Source organism: Desmodus rotundus, chromosome 6 (genome assembly GCF_022682495.2).
Source record: "Desmodus rotundus isolate HL8 chromosome 6, HLdesRot8A.1, whole genome shotgun sequence".
Lineage (NCBI taxonomy): Eukaryota > Metazoa > Chordata > Mammalia > Chiroptera > Phyllostomidae > Desmodus > Desmodus rotundus.
Genome location: NC_071392.1, coordinates 68,401,970 through 68,426,570, shown reverse-complemented (window position 1 = coordinate 68,426,570; position 24,601 = coordinate 68,401,970). Strand labels below are relative to the sequence as shown.

Below are 24,601 nucleotides of genomic sequence, written 5' to 3'. Positions count from 1 at the left end.
CTACTTTTACTAAGGTATTAATTTTTTTGATGATCATGTTTCCAAATGGGGTGAGTTTTTGTTCTCTTCTCATTTAATGTAAATATAAGTCTTCTTCCTTTAGATACCTGAGAATAGCTGAGTAACAGAGGGAGTCAGGCAGCAGGAAGAATGAGGAGGAATCCTCTAGTGCTGCAAGTGAGTTATACCCAAGTGAGAGATATTAATCCTGCCAAAAAATATCTATAGGTATTCTCTTTCTACTCCCAGTCAGTAAATTGGGGTGCGCCCTTTCTCCTGCAGAATAATTCTTCAGTTCTTCCTCACATCGTGCCAAGAGATGTTCCTGACATTCACAGTATCTGGAATGATGAATTCCTGAAGAATGAGGCCAGGTCTCTTTGACTATCTTTGTACATATGGAGCCAAACTGCCTTGAATGTAATACTATATTTCAAGTAATTAAAATGATAATCCATTCATTTAATTATCTTTGGGGCAATAAACTTACTTTGAACCCTCCAACATATGGCACTAAATTATAAAAACAAGTTGTCAAACGCTCCTTAATTAACTTAGTAAATTGGTTATAACTCATACAAGTAGCACATCAATACATAATTTTTAATAGTAAGAAACAAATATTTGATCAAAACACATTAATAATAAATTAACAGTGGATTTTTTAAATGTTATATTAAAATGTTTTGTATAAACAAGTCTTAAGTGAAAAAATGCAAATTCATTATAGTCTATACAAGTGGCAAAACTAGAAACACAGCACATTTGTGTGTAAATTATCCTTTGTTATTGATCAATAAATTAACAGTCCCAAAGAAAACACATAGAAAAGAAAACAATGTCACATTTTAGGCTGAAACCAATAAAAGTTATTATAATTATTTACATTTTCTTTCTTTCCTCACATTTTCTTAGTTTCCTGTGAGTTACAACAAATTAAGATGTAGGCGATTTCCTTAAATATTGTTGTTATACTCAATAATATTTGACTTTACATAACAAAAAGGGCCTAATAAGCAGGGGGAAAATTTGGTCACATGTAAATATTCCAAAGCTAAGAGTAAAACTTGTTTAGAAAAATTTGGATATTTTCCCCTTAAACACTGTCAAATCCATCCTGACTGGGGGGCTCAGTTGTTGAAGCGTCATCCCTGACCCCTGGAGGTTGCAGGTTCGATACCTAGTCAGGGCACATACTCAGGTTTTGGGTTGGATCCTCGAGGTCTGGGCACATAGGGGAGGCAACCAATCAATGTTTCTCTCTCACATCAACGCTTCTCTCTCTCCTTTCCTCTCTCTCTAAAATCAATGAATATATCCTCAGGTGAGGATTAAGAAGAAAAAAAAAAACCTGTCAAATCCTGGCAGCTATACTAACCTCATATTCTCTTCCTTTAATAAGTTACATTATTTGCAAACTCTTAAAGAATATGGATTCTGCTCATCTTAATATTTAGATATCTGAAAAGAGGAAAGGAGCTTACAAAAATTTCTGTTTCTTAAAGAAATAGCTTCACCTAAATTGAAGACAAATCAAGTAAGTTATGGCTGATCTACTATAATCTCAGTAATCAAGAGGAATCAAATGTCACTTTTGTTTTACCAGTTGGAATTGTCCCAAATTCCCAAGTTCCTTTAAGAAATTCATAATTGAGTTAATCTCCTCTAAAGGTAAGCATTGATTTAGTTCCTTTTCATAGTTTTCACCCTGTAATAGGAGGGGAAATATAAAAACAACTCTTAAACAATTGCTACAGCCCAGTTGCCTCCCACTTCATAATCCAATAAAATTTTGAACTCTATAAATAAGCAGCTGAGCTAATTAATGCTAAATAATACACAGTAACTGCAACTTGTAACAATGGTGTCTGAATATGAGAACTTCCCATTTGACAGAAAGAACCTGAATGAAATTGCTCAATAGTGCTTTGCGAGGAAGACTGGGGAGATGAGCCCAGAAGTGTGGAAATGTGTGACAGTGTGGGAATGCAGAAAGCATCTCCTTTAGCCTTCAGGTACTGGAGAATGGAGCAGCAAAATGTAGAGAACAATACTGCACCTACTAATCTGTACAGATATTTTGAGGCACTTAAAAACTTACATTAACATACCATAAAAACTAATCAATGCTACTCAGGGGTTCTATACCCTAATCATTATCTAATCAAAGATGTTAACCAGCTGTCAATGCTTTAAAAAATTAGTATTATAAGCCAAGCCCCTTGATGTTAATCTAGAACACTCACTGGTATTCTAGACTACCTCCAAAAAGTTATGGTATTCTTTTTCAACTATTCTGTAACATATAATACATATTATTCATAATGTCCACAAAATTTCTGTAGGAATTAGGAACTGCTTTACTTCATTTCAACCCATAATTTTACCATAATCAATCACATACTTAGTTGACACAAAAATAACATTGGTACTCAGGTCAGAAAAATATTAAAAGTTATAATTGATACAAATTAATTTCAAATGAATGATCAAGTTGCTTAGTTGCACAATAACTGCACAATGAATTATCAAGTTGCTTATAAAAAATGACTTGAAAAAATATTTGTCAGTACAAAAATATGCACTTACCTTAAAGACACCTAATTTATAAAGTCTCTGAAATATCTTGGAAAATATGGAAAGTGAAGATTCATTAGAGAAAAGAAAATTGAAAGTGTCTTTTAAAAGAAATTCTTCTGTATTTTGGTCCTCCAAATCCATATAATCATCATCTTGAAATTTTAAATGCTCATGCACCTGTGAAAAAAATAAAAACACAGAAAATAGTTTTCACTGACTTGCTTTTAATAAAGTGGAATCACTTTTAAGACATGATTCATTTCCTGTTGGACTGTAGATCAGAACTGACATCTAGTGGTCTTTTTAGAGGTCAACACTTTCATAAAAATGTAGTATTCTTTTGAAGATACTATCTTTCATAAGAAAATTAGCTAATGAATTATAAAGTCACATTAGTCTAGCTTGAACCATTGTTGAAGAATTGGTGTTCATAGAAGATAATATATAACATTTCTAAACAATGACCTTTAAAAGAATATATCATAAACTCTTAGGTGTGTGTAAAATAATGAATGACCGTTAACATACATAAATTCATAAAGTTTCAAATTTTATGGATCTTTGGATGATTCAACCAAATGTCTGAGCTATGTACAATGTAATTATTCTCCTAATAAGAAAGTTTGAAAATACGTCAATGCTATATGCAATTGAATTCTGGTTGCACATAATTTTATTTTGTCTCCCTTCCTGTCTTCCCACTCTATCCCAAAATAAAGTTTTCTATAGATTAATCCCATCAATATTTTTCACTAATGGCTATTTTAGATTAAAAATATCTTGGAGGAAATGATCTGAATGAGTTAATTTGATCTGAGTGGAAGTAAAAGTATCAAAGTATACAAAACACTCTTCAATTTATATATATTTATACTAGAAAAAATATATATTCAAAAATTCCTATGACTGTTTAAATTAATATATAGGTCAATTTTATATTTTACATATAGGTCTATATGTAAAAAGTAAGAGTTACCTTTCCATGAACCCATGTGAATAAGCTAGGAAATCTGCTAGTGTCTATTGTCTAAGTGTCTGCTTTTCTGCATTACTGCATACTTAGTTTTCTGCCATATTTATTTCACAAACAGTGTTGGAACCATAGAAAATCCACGATTGTTCTATAGGAATGCATGGCAGGAGGTGGAACTCAAGCCACAGATTTTCCACGTACTACTTAGTTCTCTGAACTGCCATAAATGTAAGTAGTGAATTTAATGAAGTTTCTATTTATTGATTCATTACTATGAATGAAAGGAACACAAACACACACACATCCTCCAGCAAAAGGTAAATGTTCACAGGAGGCCTTTGGCACACTCACCTGGAGTACTACAGGGGACCTGACACCGCCGTAACCAATATCAAAAGTTAAAAGTTGAAAACATAATCTACATCTGAAATAAAAGCACAGGGAACAAAATTATAATCAGCTTACTACATTTAATCTATTACTGGAATTATATTATTATTATATACTTGAAATTATATTATATATTATATATATTACACATATTGATAGCTACTAGTGTTAAATTTCAAGGTCTGTAATAATTTTTAAATGCCATTGCTTGGATAATCTACAATTACATATAATTTAATTTTGTATTTGGAATCTGTTTTGTTTCTTACTGAAAATACAAATTTATCTAAAGTATTCATAACACATTAAACTAAATGTTGAAGTCACTCTGTGAAAACCTAACTATAGCGAAGGAAACTCTCCTACTCCTACATGCCAGGCATTCTTTTTTTTTAAGATTTTATTTATTTACTTTTAGAGAGAGGAAGGGAAGGAGAAAGAGAGGGAGAGAAACATTAATGTGTGGTTGCCTCTCACGTGCCCCCTACTGGGGACCTGGCCCATCCCAGGCATGTGCCCTGACTGGGAATCAAACCACTGACCCTTTGGTTTGCAGGCCCATGCTCAATTCACTGAGCTATACCAGCCAGGGCCCATGCCAGGCATTCTTATCCACATATAAAGCATGATAAAGCTTAATTAAATTACCACCTTTGTTTGGCACATATGTTTTAAAATTTCCCTAGAAAATAGGCATAAAATTACACTCAAGTTAACAGATATGGAGAGAGGAGTTATTGAATTTTGTTAATAAAATTCTGTAAATAATAATATGCCTAGTCAATGGTAAGTATATATGATAGAAATAGCTAAGCTTGAAAGGGGCTATAATTTTAAAGATCAATTTAAGGAACTGTGCTTTACCTTCTGTTATCACTATTCAGATACTAACAAGTCTGCAATGTGCTCTGATGTTTTAGGATCTATAAACAAGGAAACATAAGTTTGGAAGTTTGTGTTTGTATACTGATATAAAATTTCCCAAGAAGAACTTACTTGTGATAATTAAGATATATGTTCACTACCAATCAATTTCTAGAAGGTAGACTTCTTAATATTTATTTATTTATTTATTTATTACCTATTGAAGGCCTTTGGTCCTAGAGTTGATGTTTCACTGAATACTTCGGCTGCCAGCAGGAGTTTGCTAATTGCTTCCTTCATATTATCAAAAGCCTGGAGAGGTGAACCGGCCCTCAGGAATGTCTCAAAAAAGGTTTGCAGCTGTGAACAAAGTAAAGAATTTACATGTTCAAACAACATCTCCCTTTGTCTCTCTATCATTTCCAAGGTGACCAATTTGAAGGATTCCTTTAGGTTATCTCTGTCACAACTTAAAAAGCAGACCCCTAGATAGAAAAGTTTGATAATCTAAGACATACATAGTATATATAATATATATAGAAAGAGTATATAATAGTCTGTAACTATGTAATGAATACAGGAGCTAGCAAAAAGTAGATTAACAAAAATAATACTACATAATTTAATAATGGTAAATAATAATCTAAGAATAAGCTGTTTCATGTACTCACACTATAAACCTACTTCTGCCAACCTCTGTTTATATCATATACATAATATATAATATATATTACATATATTTTTAAAATGTAAGCTTTTCAATTGAATATGAGGTGCCACTCCATCTTGTAATTTCAAATAATTTAGAGGTGTGTACTCCATTTTTATTTCTCTTTTTATGGAATCATGGAGAAAGAAGTGCAAGTGTAAGGCTTGTGATCAGAATGCCCAAGTTTAATTTGTTACTCTACTAACCAGGTGACTTTGGAGTTGCAACTCAATTCTCCAAATTTTTGTGTCTTCTTTAAAATGAGTTAATACCTACCAACAAGAGTGGTGTGCAACCAAATTAGGAGGGTGATGGCAGAGGAGTAAATGGAAGCTACACTAACCTCCTCCCAGGACCAATCTGGAATTACAACTAAATTGTAGAGAAATCATCTTGAATAACCAACAGACACTAGCTGGAAAGAAGACTTATAACCAAAGACAGACAGAAGAAACCACTTCACCACAAGACTGGTAGGAAGTAGAGGAGGCGCAAGAGGGCTGGCCGGGCTTCCATGGACAACAGCTTAAGTTCCAAAGGGATATTTCAGCAGCTTGGGGATTCCCCCTGAGAAGTGTGGGGTATAAACTCCAACCTGAGCTCCCCAGCCTGCAGCACCAGTGCTGGAAAGGAAACCAGATAACATCCAGTTGTGAAAAGTAGCAGGGTTTCTGGCTGCCAGGGTGAGATGATTGGAGATGCAGAGAGCCTCTTAAGGGGCCAAACACAAAAAATTTCATTTTCAGCCACTTAACCTGAGCTCCAGCAGAGGAAGGGCAGAGTGGACTAGAGATGCTTGAGGAGGGTCTGAGGTTGGTGGTTCTGGGGTGAAAACTGAAAGAACAGCCACCAGGATCCCTATGCTAAGACATTGTCCATGATGTAAAAACCACCTTTCTCAGGTGGAGCACTCCCCTCCAAATGACATCAGCCTGAGGGGAGCAATAGCCCCATCCACAGGAATTACTCTGCTCCACCCTGTGGAGCTGAAGCTGGGCTGCTGATTACAGCTTGATTAAATTAACAAACTGATCAGTTTAACTACTAAGGCAGAAAATACAAAGAAGCGGCCAAAATGGGAAGACAAAGAAGCAGACTTCAAATAAAAGAACAAGAGAATTATCCAGGAGAACTAGTTGAAATAGAGGCAAGCAATTTATCAGATAGAGAGTTTAGAGTAATGATCATAAAGATACTCAACAGCATGAAAAAAAGACACAGAAACCATATAAAAGGACCAGTCAGAAACAAAGAAAGCAATATCTAAAATAAATAATACACAGGAAGGAATAAATAGTAGGTTAGGTGAAGCAGATGATCAAGTCAGTGGTTTGGAAGACAAGGTAGAAAAAAAACACCCAAGCAGAGAAGCAAAAAGAAAAAATAATTTTAAAAAATGAGGAGAGCTTAAGAAACATTTTGGACAATATGAAATGTAACACCATCCATATCATGGGAATGCCAGAAGGAGAAGAGAATGAGCAAGGGGATCAAGAAACTATTTGAAGAAATAATGACTTCCCTAATCCAGTGAAGGAAAAAGACACACAAGGCCAGGAATCTCAGAGACTTCCAAACAAGTTGGACCTAAAAAGAGGCCTACATTAAGACATATCATAATTAAAAAGACAAGGCTCAAAGACAAGGAGAAAATCCTAAAAGCTGCAAGAGAAAGCAAGGTAGTTACCTAAAAGGGAGCACAAATTAGACTGGCTATCTGATTACTCAACAGAAACATTTCAGACAAGAAAGGAGTAGTGTGAAATATTCAAGGCGATGAAAAATAAGCCCATACAACCAAGGCTACTTTACCCAGCAAGGCTATAATTTAAAATCGAAGGAGAAATAAGGAGCTACCCAGACAAGAAAAAGCTAAAGGAGTTTGCTAACGCCAAACCAGTACTGCAACAAATGTTGCTTTAAGAAGAAGAAAAAGAAAAAGAAAAAAACAGAGGAAAACAGTCAAACAATAAAATGGCACTACATACATATTTATCAATAATAACCTTAAATGTAAATGGCTTAAATGCTCCATTCAAAAGACATAGGGTAGCTGAATGGATAAGAAAATAAGACACATACATATGCTGCCCCCAAGAGACCCACCTCAGATCAAAAGACACACACAGACTAAAAGTAAAAGTATGGAAAAAGATATTTCATGCAAATGGAAAGGAAAAAAGCTGGGGTAGCAGTACTCATATCTAACAAAATAGACTTTAAAACTAAGGCTATAGTAAGAGACAAAGAAGGACACGAAATAACAATAAAAGGAACAATCCAACAAGAGGATATAACCCTAGTAAATATAACATAGGAGCACCTAAATATGTGAAGCAAATCTTGATGGACATAAAGGGAGAGGTCAACACAAATACAGTCATAGTCGGGGATTTTAACACCCCATGGACTTCAATGGATAGATCTTCCAGGCAGAAAATCAACAAGGAGACAGTGGCCTTTAACTACCCACAAGATCAAATGGATTTAATTGATATCTTCAGAGCATGTCACCCCTAAGGAGCAGAATATATATACTTTTCAAGTGCACAAGGGTAGACCACACATTAGGAAGTCTCAATAAATTTAAGAAAATTGAAATCATATCAAGCACCTTCTCTGACCACAATGCTATGAAACTAGAAATCAATTACAAGAACAACACTGACAAACACACAGAGACATGGAAGCTAAATAATTTGTTATTAAACAATGAATGGGTCAACAATGAGATCAAGGAAGAAATCAAAAGATACCTTGAAGCAAATCCAAATCTGTGGGACACTGGGAAAGCATCCAAAGATGGAAATTCATAGCATCACAAGTCTATCAAAAAAAAAAGCTCAAATAAACAATCTAATTTCATATTTAAAGGAACCTGAAAATGAACAACAAACAAAGCCCAAAGTGAGTAGAAGGAAGGAAATAATAAAGATCAGAGCAGAAATAAATGAAATAGAGTCTTAAAAAAGATACAAAAGATCAATGAATCCAGAGCTGGTTCCTTGAATAGATAAACAAGATTGACAAACATTTAACCAGACTCATCAGGAAAAAAAAAGAGCGATAACCCAAATAAATAAAATCAGAAATGAAAGAGGAGAAAGAACAACTGACACTAAAGAAATACAAAGGACAGTAAGAAAATATTATGAATAACCATATGCCAACAAACTGGACAACCTGAATGAAATGGATGAATTCCTAGAAACATACAATCTTCTGATACTAAATCAGGAAAAATCAGAGAATCTGAATAGACATATTACACCTAGTGAAATTGAAGCAGTAACAATAACCTCCCAACAAACAAAAGCTTAGGACAGGAGTGGCTTCACAAGTGAGTTTACCAATCATTCTGAGAACTAACACGTCTACTTCTCCAACTATTTCATAAAACTCCCAATGAGGGAAGTCTTCCAAATTCATTTTATGAGGCCAGGATTATCCTAATTCCAAAACCTGATGAAGACACTAAAAGAAACAAAATCACAGGCCAATATCCCTGATGAACATAGACACTAAAATCCTCAACAAAATATTAGCAAACTGAATACTGAAATGCATCGAAAAGATCATACACTGTGATTGAGTGGGATTTATTCTGGGAATGCAAGGTTGGTACAGCATTTGCAAATCAATAAGTGTGATTCCCCATATAAGCAAAATGAAAGATAAAATTCACATGATCCTATCAATAGATGGAGAAAAAGCATTTGACAAATTCTAGCACCCATTTATGATCAAAACTATCAGCAAAGTGGGAATAGATTGAACATACCTAAACATAATAAAGGCTATATATGACTAACCCACTGCCAGCATCATACTCAATGTGCATTTACTACAAACATTCCCCTTAAGAGCCAGAACAAGACAGGGATGTCCACTTTCACCTCTCTTATTCAACATAGTACTGGAATTCTAGCCACAACAATCAAACAAGAAGGAGAACAAAAATGCATCCAAATTGAAAAGAAAGAAATGAAACTGTAATTATTTGAAGATGACATGATACTGTATATAGAGAACCCTAAAGACACAACCAAGAATTTACTAGAAGTGACAAATGAATTAAAAAAAGTAGTAGGATACAAAATTAATATCCAGAAATCAGTTGTATTTTTATATGCCAATAATGAACTAACAGAAATGGAAATTAAGAAAACAGTTCCATTCATAATTACTTCAAAAACTAAAATACCTATGAATAAACCTAACCAAGGATGTAAAAGACCTGTACTCAGAAAATTATAAGACACTGAAGAAAGAAATTGAAAAAGATATAAATAAGTTGAAGAACATACCATGTTCATGGATAGGATGGATTAACTTCATTAAAATGTCCATAGCACCCAAAACAATCTATAAATTTAACACCATTCCTATCAAGATTCCAATTCTGTATTTCACAGAAGTAAAACAAATATTTCAAAAATTTATATGGAACCACAGAAGAGGCCACATAGCAAGAGCAATCTGAGAAAGATCAACAAAGTTAGAGGAATCAGGCTACCTAATATCAAACTATACTACAAGGACGTAGTAATCAACACAGCCTGGTTCTGGCATAAAAACAGATACATAGATCCATGGAACAGAATAGACAGCCCAGAAATAAACCCATACATTTATAGTCAATTAATTCAACAAAGTAAGCAAGCATGTACAATGGGCTAAAGATACTTTATTCAATAAATGGTGTTGGGAAAATTGGAGAGACACATGAAGAAAAATGAAACTAGACCACTTTCTTACACCACACACAAAATTAAATTCAAAATGGATCAAAGACTTAAGTGTCAGATTCAAAACCATAAAAGTCCTAGAAGAAAACATAGGCAGCAAAATCTGACATTGCTCATAGCAATTTTTTATCGGGTATATCTCCCCAGGCAAGGGAAACAAAAGAAAAAAATAAACAAATGAGACTATATCTAACTAAAAGATTTTTGCACAGCAAAGAAAATCATCCACAAAATAAAAATGCAACCTACAGAATGGAAGAACATATTCTCCAATACATCTGATAAGGGGTTGATATCCAAAATTAATAAAGTACCTACAAAACTCAACACCAAAAAAAAAAATTAAAAAATGTGCAAAGGCCCTGAATAGACGCTCCTCCAAGGAGTACATAGAAATAGCCAATAGACATATAAAAAGATGCTCAATATCACTAATCATCAGAGAAACGCAAATTAAAATTGCAATGAGATACCATCTCACACCTATGAGAATGGTTATCATCAATAAATCAATAAGCACATGTGCTGGCAAGGATGTGGAGGATGTGGAGAAAGGGGAACCCTGTTGCACTGTTGGTGGGAATGCAGACTAGGGCAGCCACTCTGGAAAGCAGTGTAGAGATACCTCAAAAAATTAAAAGTGGACCTGCCTTTTGACCCAGCAATCCTACTTCGGGGAATATATCCAAAGGAACTCAAAACACTAATCTGAAAGAACATAAGCACCCCTGTGTTCACTGAAGCATTATTTACAGTTGCCAAGATATGGAAGAAGCCCAAGTGTCCATCAGTAGATGAGTGGATAAAACAACTAAGGAACATTTCCATGATGGAATACTACTCGGCTATAAAAAAGAAGAAAGTTTTACTCTTTGTGACAATATGGATGGACCTGGATAACATTATGCTAAGTGAAATAAACCAGTCAGAGAAAGACAAATACTATATGATTTCATTCATATGTGCAATCTAATAAAAAAACTGAACTAACAAGGAAAATGGAGAGAGACTCATAGATGGAAAGCAGGAGGACAACTAGTGGGGGTGGTTAGGGGATGGAGGAATCGAGCAAAAAGGAAAAAGGGCTCATAGACATGGACAACAGTGTGGTGACTGCAGGAGGGAGGAGGGTATAATGGGACTAAATGATAATGGAAAAAATACAATGAAGCTTGAGTTTTAAAAAAGAAACCAAATTAGGAGAAAATGTATTTGAATGCCACTGTAAAGTATGAAATTCAAATCTAAGCTTATTATCACTTCTCTGCATATATCAGAACAAAAATAACTCTATCAAAGTTGTTTCTTCAGCCCTGGCTGGTGTGGTTCAGTGGATTGAGTGCTGGCCTGCAAAGCTAAAGGTTTGTGGTTCAATTCCTGGTCAGGGCACATGCCAGGGTTGTGGGCCAGGTACCCAGTTGGGGCAGCGCAAAGCAGCTAGTGGATGTTTCTCTTCCTCTCTTTCTCCTTCCCTTTCCCTCTCTCTAAAAATAAATAAATAAAATATTGTTTAAAAAGTTTCTTCTTCACTACATTTTGCTATGGGAGATCTATAACTGTTAAAGACTCTAACAGAATTTCAGTGTTCTAACATTTTAACCTAAGTTTTCATGTGGATAGAGAGGATAGGTTTATTCCCCTATTGCAAAGGGGAATGAAGCTCAGATTTATTCCTTCTTAGAAACACTGTAGTTGGTATCACAAGTGTCTACTTTTACTTGCTTAAATATTGAAGTAATTAAATTAAACTACTTCAAGAGGATGCTTAGCATCAGAGTTCATGACATATTTTTTAAAAAGTATAAAACAAATCTCATATTAATTCATAGACTTTAGATAAACATGCTCTTTCAAAGATGAACAAAAATATTTTTGACATCTGAAACTAATATAAATAATATTGTCAACTGTAATTGAAAAATAAAAAAATTAAATAATTTTTGAAGAAACATAAAGCAAGTATTCTATTCATGTTTTGAAAGAATAGACATCTATCTGAACTGCTTAAGAGTGCAAACAGAAAAACTTTTGTTGCTATGATGAGGAAGGACAGATATTGGCACAAATCAACTGACAGAAATGGTAAATGTATCTTCAAAATATCCAAGTAAAATTCCCCCAGAGAAACAAATATGGACTTCATAAATTTTACCAGCTTAAAAACAGAAACCTAATAAGATAAATACTTTAGGGCCCTATGAACACATTAGCTTTGGCAATTGGGATGTTTTTCTATTACACTAAGAAAAATTAATGCAATAATTGAATGATCAAAAGAAAACAAATTAATGCAATCACTGAAGATGTTAACATCCTTAAGTCAAAAAGGGGTAATGTTATATTTTTTCCAAATAAAAGTAGCTCACATATTTCACTCAGCTCACCATATTACGTATAAAGTTATTGATGACATTATTGTATTTGCCCACTTCAATGCTTCCTGAATATCACAAAGTTCAAGGTTAATAATTTAAGAAACTTGGAAATGTCAGTGTAGCCTATAACATACATAAGATTGATTACCAGCCTTGGTTGGTGTGGTTCAGTGGATTGAGTGCCGGCCTGCAAACCAAAGGGTCGCTGGTTTGATTCCCAGTCAGGGCACATGCCTGGGTTGCAGGTCAGGCCCCCAGTTGGGGGCGTGTGAGAGGCAACCACACATTGATGTTTCCCTCTCTTTCTCCTTCCCTTCCTCTCTCTCTAAAAGTAAATAAATAAAATCTTTTAAAAATATCAGCCTCATCATTTAAAAAATTTATTCAGGTTATATTCTCCATGGCAATAAAGTAATAAGAAAATTAATGTCTTGGGTTATGTTTACTCTTCTGCTGTGAAAAGGATTATTTCTTAATTTCTGGCTATAAATGAACATTGAATATGGGCTGCCAGTACATGTTCAGTTCCATTTAATTTAACCTTTGTGAGAATTTTACCATGCTCTGAGCTTTGGAGGACAAGCACATAGCACAGAAGTAACTCTAAAAGCAAAAGTCCCAGCAGCAAAACTTTGGATCTATGTCTGTTACTATTACATGGTGAGACCTTGTGGGATTAAAGTACCTACTTTAAAAAGGTATCGCTAAGATTAAGTGAGAGAATATACATAAGTTACATCATCACATGGCATGTCAATAACTTAGTACTTATTAATGCCTTTTATTAATTAAAACAAGGCCAAAGCCATTTAAAGGAAAATTCAACTACAGTGGATGTTGCATCAAGACTCTCACAATGCAACACATGATTAAAGAATCAAACTGCTTCTGGGAATGCAGACACCAGCCAAGGAAGAACATTTAAAAAGTATATATGAGCCTTCCAATAGAAACGTTTTTAAAAGAGAATACTGAGGCACGGTGACTGAATGGACCCCTCCTGGTGATACGCCCACCCAGTCCTGAAATGAAAGAGCAGGACTGAAGGACCCAAATAACTGGTTTTCTCCCACCTCCCCCAAGAACTCAGTCTGCTAAGAGAGGGACTAGCATGGGCCAACAACCATGGGAGCCAGGACTGGACACAGCTGCCTTTATAAATATAGGTCTGAAGGGAAAAGAGAGAAGCGACACTTGAAAAGCAAGAGCCAATTGTGCTGCTATGAATATTGGGGTGCATAGGTTCTTTTGGATTGGTGTTTCAGGGTTCTTAGGGTATAATCCCAGCAGCAGAAATGCTGGGTCAAAGGGCAGTTCCATTTTTAGTTTTCTGAGGAAATTCCATACTGTTTTCCACAGTGGCCGCACCAGTCTGCATTCCCAGCAACAATGTACTAGGGTTCCCTTTTCTCTGCATCCTCTCCAACACTTGATTGTTGACTTGTTTATGTTGGCCACTCTGACTGGTGTGAGATGGTACCTCATTGTGGTTTTAATTTGCATCTTTCTGATGGCTAGTGATGCTGAGCATCTTTTCATATGTCTCTGGGCCTTCTGTATGTCTTCCTTGGAGCATGGATGGAACTGGAGATCATTATGCTAAGTGAAATAAGCCAGGAGGTGAGGGACAAATACCATGTGATCTCACCTTTAACTGGAACATAATCAACAGGAGAAAAAAGCAAACAAAATATAACCAGAGACATTGTAGTTAAGAACAATCTAACAATAGCCAGAGGGGAGTGGGGAGGGTGGAGGCAGGGCAGGGAGGTGGGTTTGGCTGGGGTGGGGTGGAGGGATGGGGAGAAAATGCAGACAACTGTAATTGAATAACAATAAAAATTAAAAAGAAAAAAGAAAAAAGGAAAGCAAGAGTCAAGATGGAGCAACTTGTTTTATTTGTGTGTTATTTCCACTCACAATTTTTGTTTCTGTATTTCCTTCTATCTCATTGCATGGATTTCAATTTATTTAAGCCCCTCAATTCAAAGGAAGTTCCAGTTGAGTGACCTCTTCTATTCAATTTATTTAGTATATTGGCAAGCAAACTACAGAAATGAGAGTAAAATCATGCAAATACTTACTAGGTATTTTTTTTAATCATCAATTTTCAATAAGTCACCTAAAGAGGGCACAATACCTCTATTAGTTTTTGTGATTAATCCACTTAGGCTAAGTGAAAAACTTCTTTGAATGTCTGGTTGTGTTTTATTACACTAATTTATATTTCCTTGGTCAAATTACTTGAGTTCTCAGTGCATCTCAGTGAGCTCAGATGTAGGAATAGAGAACTAGACTCAATGATCTCATAAGACAATGCCAAATCTGAGATTATTTGATATTAATTGCATTCAAAACTGTAAGAACCTGAAAAACACATTTCACCCAGGAGCTTTCTTAACTCAAGTACAAATGCCAGAAGCAGCACCTTCACTTTCTTTGTTAGTTTAAAGCAGTCAAACCATGAGATCACATATCAAAGATATTTCTGCTTCTCTGGATCAAGACTTTTAATCAATGTTTTTGAGTTACATAAAAAGAGACTATAAGATCCCAAGGAAATCAGTGCCTTGGCAATGAGGTAAAAATGAATTCAGGAACATCTTAAAACTTTTAACATGACATGAACCTATTTTACAAACTATAAATATTCCTCCTTCAATGTAAAAGTGAGGTACAAATTTAGTGCAAAATAAATTATGTACAAAATGACTTTGTAAGATCATGGCTGTCAAATCAGGCAGTTAAAGCATCACCATTTGTATCTGTGTAAAATTCAAGCAATAACACAGTATTTATAATTTTTATATCTATCCATTCAAGAAATTTATTAAAATTTACATAAAGGACCAAAATTATCAATTAAAGTGAAAGGATAAGAGGAACTGAGAAGAACTTGAACATATTTGTAGGAAAATTTTAGTTATACCTTGATATATTTTTAAAAAATTTTTATTGTTATTCAATTACAGTTATATGCCTTTTCTCCCCATCCCTCCACCCCACCCCAGCTGAACCCACTTCCCTCCCCCACCTCCACCATCCCCCCCAATTTTGTCCATGTGTCCTTTATAATAGTTCCTGCAATCCCCTCTTCCCACTGTCCCCACCGCACTCCCCCCTGGCCACTGCTAGACTGTTCCCAACCTCAATGTCTCTGGTTATATTTTGTTATTTTGTTTGCTTTTTTCTTCTATTGATTATGTTCCAGTTAAGGGTGAGATCATATGGTATTTGTCCCTCACCGCCTGGCTTATTTCACTTAGCATAATGCTCTCCAGTTTCATCCATGCTGTTGCAAAGGGTATAAGCTCCTTCTTTCTCTCTGCTGTGTAGAGTTCCATTGTGTAAATATACCATAGTTTTTGGATCCACTCATTTGCTGATGGGCACTTAGATTGCTTCCAGTACTTGCCTTTTGTAAATTGTGCTGCTATGAACATTGGGGTGCACAGGTTCTTTTGGATTGGTGTTTCAGGGTTCTTAGGGTATAATCCTAGCAGTGGAATTGCTGGGTCAAAGGGCAGTTCCATTTTTAGTTTTCTGAGGAAATTCCATATTGTTTTCCACAGTGGCCTCACAAGTCTGCATTCCCACCAACAGTGCACTAGGGTTCCCTTTTCTCCTCATCCTCTCCAACATTTGTTTGTGGATTTGTTTATGTTGGCCACTCTGACTGGTGTGAGATGGTACCTCATTGTGGTTTTAATTTGCATCTCTCTGATGGCTAGTGATGCTGAGCATCTTTTCATATGTCTCTGGGCCCTCTGTATGTCTTCCTTGGAGAAGTGTCTGTTCAAGTCCTTTGCCCATTTTTTAATTGGGTTGTTTGTCTTCCTGGAGTGGAGTCGTGTGAGTTCTTTATATATTTTGGAGATCAGGCCCTTGTCTGAGATATCATTGGCAAATATGTTTTCCCATACTGTTGGTTCTCTTTGTAATTTGGTGCCGTTTTCTTTAGCCTTGCAGAAGCTTTTTATTTTGATGAGGTCCCACTTGTTTATTCTTTCCTTTATGTCCCTTGCTTTAGGGGACATGTCTGTGAGGATGTTGCTGCGTGGAATGTCTGAGATTTTCCTGCCAATGTTTTCCTCAAGGACTTTTATGGTGTTACAACTTATATTTAAGTCTTTTATCCATCTTGAGTTTATTTTCGTGTATGGTGTAAGTGGGTGATCGAGTTTCATTTTTTTGAACATAGCTGTCCAGATCTCCCAACACCATCTGTTGAAGAGGCTGTTTTTGCTCCATTTTATGCTCCTGCCTCCTTTGTCAAATATTAATTGACCGTAAAGACTTGAGTTTATTTCTGGGTTCTGTGCTGTTCCATTGGTCTATATGCCTGTTTTTATGCCCGTACCAGGCTGTTTTGATTACAGTGGCCTTGTAATACAGTTTCATATCAGGTATTGTGATCCCTCCTGCTTTGTTCTTCTTCCTCAAAATTGCTGCAGATATTCGGGGTCGTTTATGGTTCCATATAAATTTCTGAAATGTTCGTTCTATATCTGTGAAATATGTCATGGGTACTCTAATAGGGATTGCATTGAATCTATAAATTGCTTTGGGTAGTAAGGCCATTTTGATGATATTAATTCTTCCAATCCATGAGCATGGTACATGCTTCCATTTGTTTGTATCTTCCTGAATTTCTTTCTTCAGTGTTCTGTAGTTTTCTGAGTACATGTCTTTTACCTCCTTGGTTAGGTTGATTCCTAGGTACTTTATTTTTCTTGTTGCTGTATGAAATGGGATTTTTTTTTCCTGATTTCTGTTTCTGCAGTTTCGTTGTTGGTATACAGGAATGCCTTTGAGTTCTCAGTATTGACTTTGTATCCAGCTGTTTTGCCAAATTCATTTATTAGGTCAAGTGGTTTTTTGGTGGAGTCTATAGGATTTTCCATGTACACTATCATGCCATCTGCAAACACTGACAATTTCATTTCCTCCTTTCCAATTTGGATGCCTTTTATTGCTTTTTCTTGTCTGATTGCTGTGGCTAGGACTTCCAATACTATGTTGAATAGGAGTGGTGAGAGAGGGCATACTTGTCTTGTTCCTGATCTTAGTGGGAAAGCTCTAAGTTTTTGTCCATTGAGTGTGATGTTGGCTGTAGGTCTCTCATATATGGCCTTTATTATGTTGAGGAATGCCCCCTCTATCCCCACTTTGCTGAGTGTTTTTATCAGAAATGGGTGCTGTATCTTATCAAATGCTTTTTCTGCATCTATTGATAGGATCATGTGATTTTTGTCTTTGCTGTTGTTGATGTGATGTATTATGTTTATTGATTTGCAAATATTGTACCATCCTTGCATCCCTGGGATGAATCCCACTTGGTCATGGTGTATGATCTTTTTAATGTATTGCTGGATGCGGTTTGCCAATATTTTGTTGAGAATTTTAGCGTCTGTGTTCATCAGAGATATTGGCCTGAAGTTTTCTTTCTTTGTTGTGTCTTTATCTGGTTTTGGGATTAGGATGATGCTGGCTTCATAAAAAGAGTTTGGGAGTCTTCCATCAGTTTGGATTTTTTCGAATAGTCTGTGAAGGATAGGGGTTAGCTCTTCCTTAAATGCTTTGTAGAATTCTCCTGTGAAACCATCTGGTCCAGGGCTTTTGTGTGGTGGGAGTTTTTTGATGACTGCTTCAATTTCCTCTGCTGTTATTGGTCTGTTCAGGTTTTCTGCTTCTTCTTCATTCAGTTTTGGAAGATTATGTTTTTCTAGAAATGTGTCCATTTCACCTAGGTTTTCAAATTTCTTGGCATACAGTTCTTCGTAGTAATTTCTTACAATCCTTTGTATTTCTGTGGTATCAGTTGTAATCTCTCCTCTTTCATTTCTAATTCTGTTTATTTGGATCCTCTCTCTTTTCTTCTTGATGAGCCTACTTAAAGGCTTGTCGATTTTGTTTATCTTTTCAAAGAACCAGCTCCTGGATTCATTGATCCTTAGGATTGTGCTTTTAGTCTCTATGTCATTTAACTCTGCTCTGATCTTGGTTATTTCCTTCCTTCTGCTTGCTCTGGGCTGTCTTTGTTGTTGTTCCTCCAGTTCTTGTAGGCATAGGGTTAGGTTGTTTGTGTGAACGGTTTCTATCTTTTTAAGGTAGGCCTGTATTGCTATGAACTTCCCTCTCAGGACTGCCTTTGCTGTGTCCCATAGGTTTTGGGTTGTTGTGAGTTCGTTTTCATTTGTTTCCGGGAAGTTTTTGATTTCTTCCCTAATCTCGTTCTTGACCCATTCATTGTTTAATAGCATGCTATTCAGTCTCCATGTTTTTGAGTGTTTTGGGTTTTTACCTTTGGGGTTGGTTTCTAGTTTCAGACCCTTGTGGTCAGAGAAGATGCTTGATATGATTTCAATTTTCTTGAATTTGTTGAGGCTTGCTTTGTGTCCTATCATGTGGTCTATCTTTGAAAAAGTTCCATGGACACTTGAAAAGAATGTGTATTTTGCTTCTTTGGGATGAAAAGCTCTATGCATATCAGTTAAGTCCATTTCCTCTATGGTATTGTTAAGTGACACAATATTCTTGTTGATATTTTGTTTGGAAGACCTGTCCATTTTTGATAGTGGGGTGTTAAAGTCCCCTACTATAATTGTGTTGCTGTCAATATCTTTCTTGAAGTCCTCCAAGATTTTCTTAATGTATTTGGGTGCTCCTATGTTGGGTGCATATATATTTACAATGTTTATGTCTTCTTGGTGGATTCTTCCTTTGAGTATTATGAAGTGACCTTCTGGGTCTCTCTTTATGGCCCTTCTTTGGAAGTCTATTTTGTCTGATATGAGTATTGCTACCCCTGCTTTTTTTTCCTGTCCGTTTGCTTGGAAAATTTGTTTCCAGCCCTTCACTTTCAGACTGTGTAAGTCTTTTGTCCTGAGATGGGTCTCTTGTAGGCAGCATATGTGTGGGTCATGTTTTCTTATCCATTCAGCTATTCTATGTCTTTTGATTGGAGCATTTAATCCATTTACGTTTAAGGTTATTATCGATAGGTAGTTATTCATTGCCATTTTTTCCTACCTGTGTTCCTTTCTCTTTCTCTTTTCCTTCCTTTCCTTAAAGCAGTCCCTTTAGCATCTCTTGCAGAGCTGGTTTGGTGGAAGCGTATTCTTTTAGACTTCTTTTGTTTGGGAAACTCTTTATTTGGTCTTCTATCTTGATTGAGAGCCTTGATGGGTAAAGTAGCCTTGGTTGCAGGCCTCTGGTTCTCATTACTTGGAATATTTTTTGCCATTCTCTTCTGGCTTGGAGCATTTCCATTGAGAAGTAAGTTGCTAACCTTATTGGGGCTCCCTTGTATGTTACTTCCTGTTTCTCCCTTGCTGCCTTTATGATCCTCTCTTTGTCTTCGAAATTTTGCCATTTTAATTATGGTGTGTCTTGCAGTGGGTCTCTTTGGGTTCCTCTTCCTTGGGACTCTCTGTGTTTCCTGGATTTGGGTGACTTTTTCTCTCCTCAGATTAGGGAAATTTTCCATCATTACTTTTTCAAACAGGTTTTCTATCCCTTGCTCTTCTTCTTCTCCTTCTGGTATTCCTTTTATACGGATATTATGTTTCATGTTGTCCTGCGTTTCCCTTATTGCCTCTTCATTCTTTCTGAGCCTCTTTTCCTTTTCTTGCCCTTTCTGGGTGTTTTTTTCTACTTTGTCCTCCAGCTCGCTGATCCGATCTTCTGCTTCATCAAGTCTGCTTTTCATTCCTTCTACTGTGTTCTTCAATTCAGAAATTGTATTCTTCATTTCCTCTTGGCTCTTGTTGATAGTTTCTATTTCCTTTTTCATGTTGATATAGTTTGCAGTGAGTTCTTTGTAGTTTCCCTATAGTTTCTGGTAGTTCTCTTTGAGCTCAGTGAGCTTCCTGATAACCATTGCTTTGAACTCAGTATCTGATAGTTGACTTGCCTCTTTTTCAGTTAGCATTCTTTCTGAGGCTTCATCCTTTCCTTTCATTTGGGAATTGTTTCTTTGTCTTCCCATTGTTTGTGAGACTCTTCTTGTTGGCCTCTGCTTCTTAAATTGCTCTATTCTGACTCCCTGGGTTTATGGTATGAACTTCTATGGTAGAATGCCAATGGGATTCAGTGGTGCTATCTCCTTAATCTCCTGTGCTCACTGGTCTTGAGCTGACGTTTATGGGTGTAACAGGGTCTAACTCTGGTCTTTTCAGCACTCCAGGTTTTGTTGTCTCACCTGTGGGAAAAAGAGAAAGGGGGAAAGAAAAAAAAAAGAAGGGAAGGAGGGAAAAAGGAAATAGAAAAGGAAAGGAAGGAAGTAAGAGGGAATAAAGAAAGATTGGAGGCAAGATAAGAAGGAATTTTAACAAAAATTAAAACAAAGGAATAAATAAAAGAAAGCAGGAAGAAGGCATAAAAAAGGTAAAGGATGGGATGAAGAAGGAATAAAAAAAGAAAGGAAGAAGGAATTCAGGGGGAAAGGAGGAAAGGAAAAAGAAAAAGAAAAAAAAGTCTTCTGCTGGCTTTAAACCGGTCAGGTTAGTTCTGCTGGTCGTCCTGTCTGTGGAACGGGAGGGGGTGGTTGGAAGGATTGGTTTCACTTTTCTCCCTTCCTGGGCCACACTGTTTGCTGTTGTTCAGCCTGCAGTCCAGTTCCTCATGGCCCATCTGCTCCCCAGTAGGCCTTTAGTTCACCAGTTGTGCTGTCCTTGAGTTGCACCAATTAGGGGCAACTCACACTCTACCTTCTTGCTCTTTGCTGTCTTAGATGCTAGCGGCTCTGGGTGCTGCTATGGGGTAGTTCAGCCCCCTACTGGGTCGAGTCTTTCTGGGGAATGCAGTCTCCCCTAACCCTGCAGCTCCCCTCTGCTGGGTGTTCTGCCTTTGTCCTAGAGAGCCAGTAGGCCCTGCAGGGCTCTGTAGGCAGGCGTTAGGTAGGCGTTGTAGGTGTGGTCCCTGGCAGGCAGCCAGGCCGTTGATCAGCCAATCCAGCCGCTTTGGGCTTGAGTCTCTCGGGTGGGCAGGGCTGCTTTGGGACTGAGTCACACTGCACTCGGGTCTGCTGTTTTGGGCCTGTTGGTGGAGCAGCTAGCCTCTGCCCCAGATGTGCACCCACCTGAGGTTTCAGGTGTGGGCCCCCAGGCCGCTAATCTGCGTGCGCGCAACCGGGCTTCAGGTGAGCGCCGGGGCTGCTTATCCCGCGTTCACAGTCCAGGGGCAGAGGGGGGAGGGGTGCCAGAGGCCAAGGCTGCTGCCGAGAGTCCTCTAACTAGCCCCTGAGTGCCTCTATTTTCTTTTTCTTTTTGAGAAATTCTTCCTATTCAAGCCCCCCAGGTCTAAACAAGCACCTGGCTGCTCACAGCTCAGCCTGGCTCTCTCCCAAGAATCCTGCAGCAGCCCCTGCGCCGGGCCGGGGCTTCTGCCGCCCTAGTCCCCTGGCGGGTCCCGGGGACCTTATTGTCCTTAAGCACTCTTCTTACCATCAGATCTTTCAATGTCCTCTATCTTTGGTCTCTGATCTTCATATGTGCTGGAATACTGTTGGCTGTTTGCTCTGCTCCTCAGATCAGCTAGGTATTTCACTGGCGTTGAGGGGAAGTGGACTCCGCTCCCACCTATGGTGCCGCCATCTTCCCATGAAAAGCCCCTATACCTTGATATCTTAAAGCACTTCCAAGGTGCCCTTCTACCTACCTCATTCCCCCTCCCCATCTCTCACAGCCCCTCACATGCTAAACTCTGGAATTGGCCTCATTATTTCCCTTTATCTTCCCACAAGACCTTGGGGAAATTGCTCTCAAAGACAACATGTGCTGCTCTGTGTTAAATTTGTTGACTTTTTTAAATCTGCTCTCCATCAGATTATGAGCTCTGTAAGGGCAGAAACTATACTGTTTTATCTTTGGGTGGTCAGTACCTAACACAGAGTAGGTATTGCAAAAGACTGTTGAATGAGTAAACCTAAGCACAGCATTACAGAAACCACAGAGACTTTGATAACAGAGATAGTTTACTGGGGCTTGAGGATAACATAATTTTCCTCTTTCAGACGCATGTTTACTTCTTATTTCCATCTCATGAGACAAGGAGTATATGCATTTTTTCTGGTGCTTTGTAATAAAACCTTTGAAAAGCAGAAGCTTACAGCTATTCGAGAGGATTTTTGAGCTAAGAAAGTTTAATCTAAAAGTTAAAACAAAGGCTAAAAAACTAACCAATTTTTTCAAAAACAGAGGTTTTTTTTTTTTTGTCGTATTCTTAACTAACTGGAAAACTACAAGAGCATACTGGTATTTCAATATTTTGAACAGTAGCATTATGCCTTACTAATGTTTACTAGAATTTCTGTCAATACTAATGTATAAAATAAAATTTTTCATCTTCTCAGAGTAAAGAATATTGGTACTTAAATCATTCTGCACCAACAATATATGAAAAGATGCTCAATATCACTAATCATTAGGGGAATGAAAATCACAACCACAATGAGATATTACCTCACATCGATCAGGATAACTACTATCAAAAATAAAACCATAAACTTTTAAGTGTTGATAAGGATGTGAAGAAATCAGAATACTTGGGCAAAATTGGTGGGAATATAAAATGGTACAACCACTATGTAAAACAATATGGAGGTTCCTCAAAAAATCAAAAGTAGACTTACCATATGATCCATAATTCAACATAGCCAAAGGAACTTAAAACAGGGTTTCAAAGAGATATTTACACACCCATGTTCATATCAGCACTATTCACAATAACCAAAAGGTGGAAGCAACTCATGTCTCCATCGATGGATGAGTAGATAAACAAAATATGGTAAACACATACAGTGGACTGTTCAGTCCTGGAAAGGAAGGACACATACTAAACTACTAGAGGATATTAACCTAAGTGAAGTAATCCAATTAGAAAAGATACTGTAATGAGGTATCTAGAGCAGGGGTCCCCGACCCCTGGGTCGTGGACCAGAAGCCAGTGCAAGCAAAGCTTCCTGAGCTCTGCCTCCTATCACCCAGTCCGCTTGCCCATCCATCCCCAGTGGGTAAGTGAGTGAGGCTCACCATGGCCCCTGAGCTCTGCCTCCTGCCCCCCGACCCCTTCTTCCACAAAACCTGTCCTTGGTGCCAACAAGGTTGAGAACCACTGATCTAGACTAGTCAAATTTACAGAAACAGAAAATAGAATGGTAGTTGCTGGTGGCCAGGGGGAGAGGGAAATGTGAGTTGTTATTTCATGGGTATATAATTTCAGTTTTGCAAAATGTTCTGGAAGTTGGTTGTATAACAATGTAAATATATTAAATAGTTCTGAACTGTACACTTCAAAATGGCTCAAAGGGTAAATTTTATGTCATATGAGGTCTGTCCAGAAACTATCCAGCCTTATACTATGAAAAATAGAGACATTTATTGAGGAACATACAAGATACAAGAAACATTGCAATAGGACAATGACACCTCAGTCCCCTTCAAAGTTAAGACTTTCTTGAGGAAATCTGTTCATTGGTAGTGGTTTGAATCAAGTCATTAGCAACTGCAGCATGATGTTCCTTCTGCTCTGGTAGCAGAAGCCACAGAACAAATGTTGCCATGACACCTTTCATGCCAAGATCCTGCATCAAAGTCTCAGACACAGTAGTTTTTGGAATCCCCAGATCGGCTTCTAGTTCTCTCACTGTCAGGTCACCGATCTTTGTTGATTGCAGCTTGTACACATTCAACATGCTCAGGTATTCAGCCTGTAGCAGGTCTTCCAGAATGTGGATCACTTTCAACAGACTCTTGAATATCTTTGAAGTTTTTGCACCACATTTTTATTTGTGCTGTACTCATTGCATCACCCTGAAAGCCTTCTAAATCATCCGAATAGTTTCCACAGAGGAATGTTCAAGCCTAACACAAAATTTGATGCAGACTCATTGCTCTACTTGCTCAGTCATTTTGAAAGTAAAGGCCACACAGTGCACAGGCTCACTCAGCAGTGTCTACTG

General features: G+C 37.2%; 1 protein-coding gene across 6 annotated transcripts in view; it reads right to left on the bottom strand.

Moving 5' to 3' along the window:
* Nucleotides 1–24,601, bottom strand: part of CPED1 (cadherin like and PC-esterase domain containing 1) — a 287,821-nt gene that overhangs the window by 137,732 nt on the left and 125,488 nt on the right. For 4 of the 6 annotated variants that reach the window (XM_053926522.2, XM_053926526.2, XM_053926527.2 and 1 more), the window contains 5 exons: nt 12,788–12,964; nt 5,025–5,167; nt 3,905–3,977; nt 2,590–2,757; nt 1,604–1,708 (listed from right to left, as the gene is read on the bottom strand). In XM_053926522.2, coding sequence (XP_053782497.1) covers nt 1,604–1,708; nt 2,590–2,757; nt 3,905–3,977; nt 5,025–5,167; nt 12,788–12,964 — 666 coding nt within the window. The remainder of the gene's footprint in view (nt 1–1,603; nt 1,709–2,589; nt 2,758–3,904; nt 3,978–5,024; nt 5,168–12,787; nt 12,965–24,601) is intronic. The other 2 variants (XM_053926524.2, XM_053926525.2) reach the window with 1 other exon arrangement.